General features: G+C 32.3%; 1 protein-coding gene across 1 annotated transcript; it reads right to left on the bottom strand.

Moving 5' to 3' along the window:
* Positions 1-3,847: 3,847 nt before the first annotated feature.
* LOC132727228 (putative ferric-chelate reductase 1 homolog) lies at positions 3,848-8,432 on the bottom strand. The gene is made up of 5 exons (XM_060712646.1): positions 8,275-8,432; positions 7,261-7,443; positions 6,401-6,499; positions 5,964-6,151; positions 3,848-4,796 (listed from the first exon to the last, which is right to left on the bottom strand). The coding sequence occupies exons 1-5, from the start codon at positions 8,335-8,337 to the stop codon at positions 4,691-4,693; spliced, it is 639 nt and encodes a 212-aa protein (XP_060568629.1). The 5' UTR covers positions 8,338-8,432; the 3' UTR covers positions 3,848-4,690.
* Between the last annotated feature and the right edge of the window lie 938 nt (positions 8,433-9,370).

Genomic DNA, 9,370 nt, shown 5'->3' with positions numbered 1-9,370 from the left:
ATTCGACAGCAGACAAAGAATCTCGTGAGAGTTCCGTGACGATTAAACAAAGTCATTTGTAATGGCACACATTCTCAGGCAAACATAGTGACTTTGTGTTGTAATATCTTGTAATACATGTTCAGATTTAAACTAAGTGTCCTTTCTTGCCCAGTATTGCGACGTCTGAAACACGTCATTTGTTAAATTGACGCTTTTGAACAAAGTTTATTGTGCCCCCACTTTAGTGGCGGGCATTTAGATTTACCCTTGTCCGTCCGTCCTTCCGTTCGTCCGTCCGTCCGTTCACTTTTGTGTCGCACGTAACTCAAAAAGTATTTGACCTAGAGTCATGAAACTTTACAGGAATGTTGATCAGCATGTGTAGTTGTGCACCTGTGTATTTTCGTCTGGATATTTTTAATATTTTTAGAGTTATTGCCCTTGACTTAGTAACATTTTGCAATTTTCAACTTGTGTCGCATGTAACTTAAAAAGTATTTGACCTAGAGTCATGAAACTTTACAGGAATGTTGATCAGCATGTGTAGTTGTGCACCTGGGTATTTTCTTCTGGATATTTTTAGTATTTTTAGAGTTATTGCTCTTGACTTAGTAAAATTTTGCAATTTTCAACTTGTGTCGCATGTAACTCAAAAAGTATTTGACCTAGAGTCATGAAACTTTACAGGAATGTTGATTAGCATGTGTAGTTGTGCACCTGGGTATTTTCGTCTGGATATTATTAGTATTTTTAGAGTTATTGCCCTTGACTTAGTAAATTTTTGCAATTTTCAACTTGTGTCACATGTAACTCAAAAAGGATTTGACATAGAGTCATGGAATGTTGATCAGCATGTGTAGTTGTGCACCTGGGTATTTTTGTCTGGATTTATTTAGTATTTTTAGAGTTATTGCCCTTGACTTAGAACATTTTTGCAATTTTCAACTTGTGTCGCATGTAATTCAAAAAGGATTTGACTTAGAGTCATTAAACCTTACAGGAAGGTTGCTCAGCATATTTAGTTTTGCACCTGGGGTTTCGCTTGTGGATTTATCCAGTATTTGTAGAGTTATTACCCTTGACTTAGTAAAAACCGTTTCTTTATGTTGTTATTTGTTCCTCGAGTGCTTGAGTTAGAATCAACCAACTTTACAGGAATAATGATCAACATCACTAAATTACAGGAATATTGATTCACATCTCTGTGAAGCTATGAACCTGGGACTTTGCATGTGGATTTGTTTTCAGTTTTGTTAGAGTTATTGCCCTTGACTAACAGTAGAATAAATTTGCAATTTGCAACTTGTTCATGCATAGCTCAAAAAGTATTTCACGTGTAGGCCTGAGGGTTTACAAGAATGTTGGTCAGCATGTGTACTTATGCACCTTTGGGTTTGCTCGTGGATTCATTCAGTATTTGTAAAGTTCTTGCCCTTTAATTAGTAAAACATTTTTAGTTTTCAAAGAATATTTGCCCTAGAGTCATAAGATTGACAGAACAGTGGCGCGGTGGGGGCACCCGTGTCCTATGGACACATTTCTAGTTAAAAGAGAATCTCAACAAAACATATCTTGAAATCTGTTTATCAAAGACATAATTATTTTTTCTAATACATTTCCAAAAAGAAAGAAAAGGTTCAGTACACATTTCAATTAATAACTTTAAATTATGTTACGATTCCGTTTTTGTCTTTTTATAGAAATAGTGTTCATTTAAAGGAAATGATCAAACATTGCAGGGTGATTAAGTTATATCGTAAATGGCTCAAATAAGGCTAGTGTTATGATATGTGTTTTCATTTGCTTCTTTTGAAATCTTATAATTTTGTGGCTTTGTTAATATCTTTTATAAAATTATCATATTTTCTTGATTGTGTAAGTAAAAGTTTTTTGAATTAATTAAAGGCAAAAAAAAATAAGACAATTAAATTTTAAACATCGGCTAACACATTTACTGGATTAATTGGCCTAACACATTAATTAATCATAATTTAGTCCAGCATGATGATTACGTCATGTCTGTACAAGAGGATTAAAATTCATTTTTTTATCTAGAATATTCATGTTGAAGGTTGTTTATCCATTTATTGATTTTCTGTTATCAATTATGACACAATTAATCACGTGATGCATTTGTTGAATTGTATTAATTATTGATTTCTTGTTTTAAGATTGTATTTTCATCGGTTATATTAATATAACTTTGCTATTTAGTTATTCTTATTTCAATGATAATAGATACCAAAAATGTTCAGACCTACCCACACAGCAAATAATTTAATTCAATGGTGCTGCAGTTTTTTGCAGTGTATTTTGGATGTATAGGCTAATAAGTTACTATTTGATGGAACTTCATGTGTGTTTTCAAATAAAAGGAATATTAATAATAAACCGGGAAAGAATGTACTTTGTCAGTGTGTGCTATAAATTACCAACTAAATGATTATCATATAGAAGTTGGAGATTATTAATACGAAATTAAATCCAACGAAGCTAGTACAGAGAAAAAAAACGGCACCATTACTACCTGTAAAAAAGTGCACACTCTGCCACTACAAAGAACAGCACCACCTAGGTCTGACTATCTTAGTAGTACATGTATATATATTTTATTGAAGCACCTTTATAAATTAACGCCAAAATTACATGCCCATGCGCTACAGTTTTGATTGTTTATAAATTTGCCTTTGAGTTTGATTGTTAGCGGGAAGTACGGTGGTTTATAGCGTTGTAAGCACCATATCTATCAAAAATATCACATCATTGATGTTGTGTTACAGTATGCAGGCGATAGTGAATACTACATGTACTTAATTCGTTTTTTATTTCCACGAAAAATTCGTCTACAAATCCATGTTTTTTTTTCAAAAATAACTTTATACAGCGAGGTTTCAAAAAAATTCATAACTTGTATTTATTTTGTATATTTTAGAAGTTATCTTGCTTATTTTCTTCATAAGTTGCACCATTTTAGCTTTTTTGTATTTTCTGTTCCATAAAAAAATGTTTCTTAAGAAAACATTTTGACGTTGTGAAATGTTTAAAATATTAAAGGAAAACTCGTTGAAAGCAACTGCAGGAAACGTAGTAGTCGTCCTCACACCGATGCTTGTTGTAGAAACATAATAATGAAAAAGTTAAATGTCATGTTAAACTTACTATTTTCGGAAGTCTTGATCTGGTGCAAGCCACCTCCAGACGCACACGCTCAAAAACGCATACATATAAAGACCCTGTGTGGTTAAATTTCTTGCGTTATAAATGTATACAAGAAAAGCATTGATGCAAAGCATCAAAGGGCGTCCAAGCAAGAAATGCAGCGAGTGAAGATGAACAAGTAGACATCTGATGACCAGATATTCTTATATAATTATACTTTTCAATGGTTTATTGGTTTTTACCAGAATTGTATATCATTTATGAATGGGCAGACAAAAGACATTGTTCATCATGAACTTTGGTAGGCATGCTAGAGATTAGAATATTAAATGCTTTTTTTTTTCACAGGAAATTGAAATTATATCAATATTAACGATAATATCCCAAAAATACAGGTCTTTAATATCCAAAATATACCCCCTATATGGTATTAGTTTATTTATATTGTATGGGGGGTATTTTTGGATATTATCATTTATATTGGTTATTTGATAGAATTTCAAGCTCATATGGTATTTTCTTTGGAACATACAAAATAGTAGTCGAAATGAACAAAGTCTGTTCATTTATTTATTGGGAGGTCAATCTACTATTTTAATGAATTACTTAAAAAAAAACCAGTGTGTTTACATCCCTATCAATAAACCCAAAACAACTCGTGTTAAAATTGCAGACGAAAGTTTCTCTTGTTAAAATGTCACAATATTTGGCAAGTGAACATTCCACTCAAACTACCATAAAATCGATTGCTTCAAACAGTGTTAGCTAAAGAGACTTGAACTATAGTATACTTCTGCTACACATGTTAACTGTCGCAATACCTCAAAATAAAACGACATTTAAAGTTATGAACTAGGTCTATTTAAATATTCACGGTAAAAATGTCATAAGTGCAATCAGGGCCGTAAAAAAAAACCGGAGAGACCTACGGAAGAGACAATTTCAAAATGATATTTCTATGATATAACAATTCGTAAAAATGGCCTACTTAATTTTTTCTGTAGATTTATAAAGAGTGCAATTAATTGTTTGAATATGTTTGCATTTCATTTCCTGCAAAATTCTCCAGTTCGTTATTTATTACCATAACGCGACACGAATGACCGTTTCGTTAAACTAAAACTTCTTCTATAAATAGATTTTCGGACTTTCACAATGTTAAGGTCATCATTCTATTTATAGGTACAGCAGTAACATACATAATAACCCACAAGATTAATAAAACAAACAACGACGAGCGCGATTAATTGACCGATAAGATAAATCATTTGAATATGTTTGCATTGCGAACTTCTCTAGTTCGCTATTCATTGTACATATCGCGAAATTTCGTTTTTGATAATCAAACACCCTCATAAAAATCGGAATGATCGTCTATTATGACAGACGAAAAGGCCCGAGAAGTTGCAATTGCCCTTTAACAAAATCTGATTTCATTCCATAAAGGGCGTCGCGCTTCGGCGCGGACGCCAATTAAAGAATATTTATTGTAGATATTTTATTTATATAAATTTCTTATTCTATATTGATTTATATGTTACCATGGGCTTTAACAAGTGGTCGTTTTATAGCGGTAGCGCTGATGTCGACTATGCTTTGAAAATCTGCTTTTGCCGTGGATACAAGCGGTGGTGACGTGTGATAGCCGATAGCTCCTGCAAAGTAAAAACATGTTTCGTATATCATAATTATTAACTCTTCAAACATAAATTAAGTTAAATTAATAAACATTAAACCCTGCACCATTTTGACTAAAGTCACTTGTGCTTACAGTATCATCCAACCTTAATAACTGAGGATTGATTAAACATAGAGCAGTGGTAATTACCTAAAGCTGTATTCATGGTACAAGCTATGTACGTTTTGCCAGCGTTTGCTGGCGTTTGACAAAGGCGTTCCATAACGTTAGTGTGTACTAGCCGTTGACAGCGTTTGTCAGTGTGAGTCAGCATATACTAGCTATTGTCAGCATTATTTTGTTCTCTTGACGCAGACGACCTTTTGTTAAAGCAAGTACATTGTAATTGTATCTATCACAGCCAAGTTACGTTAACTTATGTGTAATTTTCCTTATTGTATAAAGCTATATTCGTTTTGTATTTACTGCCTTTTATTGAAAACGAATGACGTCAAAGTTCCTGTCTTAAAGAAGTATGCTGATATATTTCCTCAAAAGCAAGTGTAACATGCTAAACAGTTAAAATCCTACCTAAAATTTTTAGCGTCATAATTTTTTTCCTGGAAATTTTATTCTGTTTACGTACTATATTCATGAGTGTTAAATAACAGAAACTCTTCATAACATAATGGAAACAACAAACTTTTACCGTTTTTTTATTTTATAAAAATAATTAAAAATAATTCTTTAGATATACGTGTATCATAAAAATGCATTAATTGGTCAAACCCTATATCCTTTTGTTGCAATTTGAATGAGATATACAGGAACGAGAAAGGAACGGAAGTGTGGAATACAAGACATGCCAATAAACAAACTGTACACTATAGTTGCACTTCTACAGTCCTGAAAATTCCACTCTGTTAATTTATGGCCGTGGTATTTATGTCCGTCGGCCGCCGCGAGACAAGACTTCTAAAGGAGAGGTTTGTCAACTGTGTTTACAAAACCTCTCTGAAAGCTTAAGCCTGTATTGGGACCTTTTTTTAAATGATCACAACTTACAACAGAATTTCAAAACTTTCGAAAAACGCCGATATCCAGCACTACTTTAACCAGCCTCCGCCACTCAACACTTTGAAAACGTTTGTGAATGTATGCTTTAATTATACAGTCAACTACGTGTAGTTAATACATTGTTTACCTCCAGTGTTTGTTCCATGAAGCATACAGTAAATACCAGTCTGTGTCCATGTCGAAGAAGTTACTCGCACTGGGAGCATCACGTTTCTTGCGGCCTGTTACCGTATTGAAGGTTTTACGTCTCAAAAACGAACATTTCAACTGCCCATTACTATATGATGTATTGATAGCAGACAATCCGTACTGGTTCTGTTTATATTGATTAAAAGGAAACGGCTTTCATTAGATTTCGATATAAGAATGGGATTTCATAACACTATGTTTTCGTTTCGAAAGTATATCAAATGTTTAGAAGAGTTTAATTTTATTTAAATATAACAGCCATAGGTCATGGGTAGATTATAAATCTTACTTTTGTTTTGATAACTTCCCTCATCAGGCACGGTGTCATCAGATTTTATACATCACAGCAAGACGAAAAATTATTTAAAAATATACCTGATCTAGTCGTTTGTTATTTTTGTCGTCCGAATTGTAAGAGACGTAGATATTAGACGTTCCACTAGTGGAGAGACATTCAAACACACTGTCATCGCCCTGTATTAGTTTATACAGAATTCATTTTAATCTGATTGTGTAAGAAGTTACAATATAAGCCTAAAGACACACACGAAAGATTTTCTGTAAGCAACCAATACAAAACATATATATGCTACGTAAACTTTCTTGCTCAAAGAAACAACGAGCTTGTCCACGTGTAAATTCTGAGATGACTATAGTCCTATGTTTTAACCACTTGGCAAGATTTCAGTTACATTAAATAGCAATACATGTATATTTATTTTCAAAACACGTGTTAAAGCCATAACATAACATTATTTTGGAATAGTGTTTCTAAAATTTGACAGTAAGGAATAATCCATTATCAATTATTTGAACTGCTATGCTGTATTTCTAAAATTTATTTATATATATATAAATCATATAAAATATATTCATCATGATCAGATTTTTCGACGAGGAAACCGAATCTTTATGCTGGAAAAATACACATTAGAAATAGCAGTCATGTTGGATTCATATGTTTAAAAGTCTTTCAGTAACCGAAATATCACGCTTTGTTACATTCACGGTTACTTAGCTATAATAATATAATATTCATTATTCATGATTATGGACCATTCAAGTAATAAGGATTTTAAGTTCTAACAACAGTGTATAACTCTCGTTGAGACTTTGTAGGTTCACCTTTTGTCTGGAAATACTTCGTGTACAAAGTTTCCTACTTGAAAAAAGTTACAATATCCTTAGTAAAATGTCTTTCAATTGACTTCAAGAGTTATGCTATTTTAAGTTACCATTTCCGTGTCATCTGAAAGACCTATGGCACAGTAAGGATCTGTTTCGCTTCTCGCGCATGTTAGCGTCAGCTCTATGTCACTTCCCTTTTCTATCCACGTGAGAAGAAAACTACACGTGACGCCCGAACAATCGTGAAAACATCCAACCGTCTTGCCGCACTCGCTGTCTTTCTGTACTGTCTATAGAAAAATAAAATGTAGGTAAATATTATGTAAGGTGAAACACAGGCTATCCCCGTGTGACAAATATAACCATGATGAAGACACAATGAAACAATGTTTAGTATAATTGTACATCATGAACATGAAAAGAATCCCCAATAACTATATGGCATGAACATGAAAAAAAAGCAACAATAACTATACGACATGAACATGAAAAAAAACAACTTTTTAGGCATTCTATATATTGACCAAGATGAAATAATTGTACTTTTCAGTCTTTTTTTTTATCTCTCTTTCACACACTGAAAGTCTGTGGTAGAAAGATAATTAAATATGATTAACATAGTCCATAAAAAAATGAAAAATGTATATAAAAAAATCGGTAAGTAGCGTAAACTCTCGTATAAAATCATGTTAATATATATTTGAAAAAAATATTTCTTTCATTATTGGTCATACCGATGCGATTCAGATTATAAAATACGAGGTGGAACACGTGGTACATATTCCGGATACCGGAATATAGCTAAGGTTACCATGCACATATTTTTTGTGTGTCAAGTAGTATAAAAAAAGAAAATGGAGACAAGTACTTTAAAACACTACCGAAATCTTTAAGACAGTATGTTGATGATACTTTGAACAATTTTGTAGGTATTTGAAAACACTGCATTTTTCATTTAATCATAACTGTTAAATAGACGTTTTAATTACATGTGTAACCGGTAAAATGAAATAGAGGTATGGAAAAATATTACGAAAAAGTCTATATAAACATGATTATTTTGATTTTACAACAAAAAATGTACAAACATAAATTAATCAATCAATCAAAAATGTTCTTACCGCTGCCTCACTTAAAGTGATACCCACAATTAAAATGCACGTGAGGGAGATAACATAACTCATTTCGTTCTGGAACACGAGTTATTTCCTGATCATTATTGTCGACATAAAATAACAAACTAACACATTCTCATGCACTTACTTAAATAGTAAGATATTCAAACTTTCTGTTCAAATTCTATAAGGGAACCATATAATTTGAAGTATGTATAAATCAAACGTGCATGTATCTACAAAAGACCGGTGGGGACATTTCAACTTCATGAATTTCCGATATAAGTTTTCAACGCACGGAATTCACGAATTCACGCTTTCAACTTAATGAATTTATTATTTCAACTTCACGAATTCACGATCTCAAATTTATGAATTCACGATTTCAAATGCATGATTCAACTTCATGAATTCATGTATTGAATTTTACTGCAACATTGAAGAAAAACTATCCAAAAAATGTAATGTGGTGTTTTTTGTCTCTTTTAAATACAAAATTTATTGGTCAGATGAAAAGCGAAGTTCACAAAGTTAAAATCGTGAATTAACGATGTTAAAGTGAAGTTCAAGTGGTGATGTCGTGAAGTTGAAATCGTGAAGTCGTGTAGCTAAAATTGTGAATTCATGAAACTAAATTGGTGAATTCATTATGTTGAAATCGTGAATTCTTTTATTCTGTATGTTGAAATCGTGAATTCATGAAGTTGAAATTAATTTTGAATCTTTGAAGAGATAAACCCGAGAATTCCAGAATTTGAAATGTCACCACTGGTCTGTCGTATGTATGATATCTCACTGCACTTGAAATAGTGATCTGTGACTTTCTTATTTATAACCCGTGTGTACCCTTTACCTATATTTAAACTGTGACTAAATATTTTAGAATGGTGGCTGATTTAAGAAAATTCGGGGTTTGCTTTGTTTTTTTGTTTTTTTTTTGTTTCAACAACAAAATGCAAAAATGTGAAAACACAAAGATATGAAATGTCCAACTTTGTCGTATCTTCGCGAAATTGCATTTTCGAGACGAAATATGCGAAAGATCGACAAAGAAAGGTGAAATATAGCATATAAAATTGATTTGCCGTATCTTTGCTTTTTC

Source organism: Ruditapes philippinarum, unplaced genomic scaffold (assembly GCF_026571515.1).
Source record: "Ruditapes philippinarum isolate M1 unplaced genomic scaffold, ASM2657151v2 ctg13892_1_1_1_1, whole genome shotgun sequence".
Taxonomy (NCBI): Eukaryota; Metazoa; Mollusca; class Bivalvia; order Venerida; family Veneridae; genus Ruditapes; species Ruditapes philippinarum.
The sequence above is the reverse complement of the archived record's forward strand: the minus strand, read 5'-3'. Positions and strand labels throughout refer to the sequence as shown.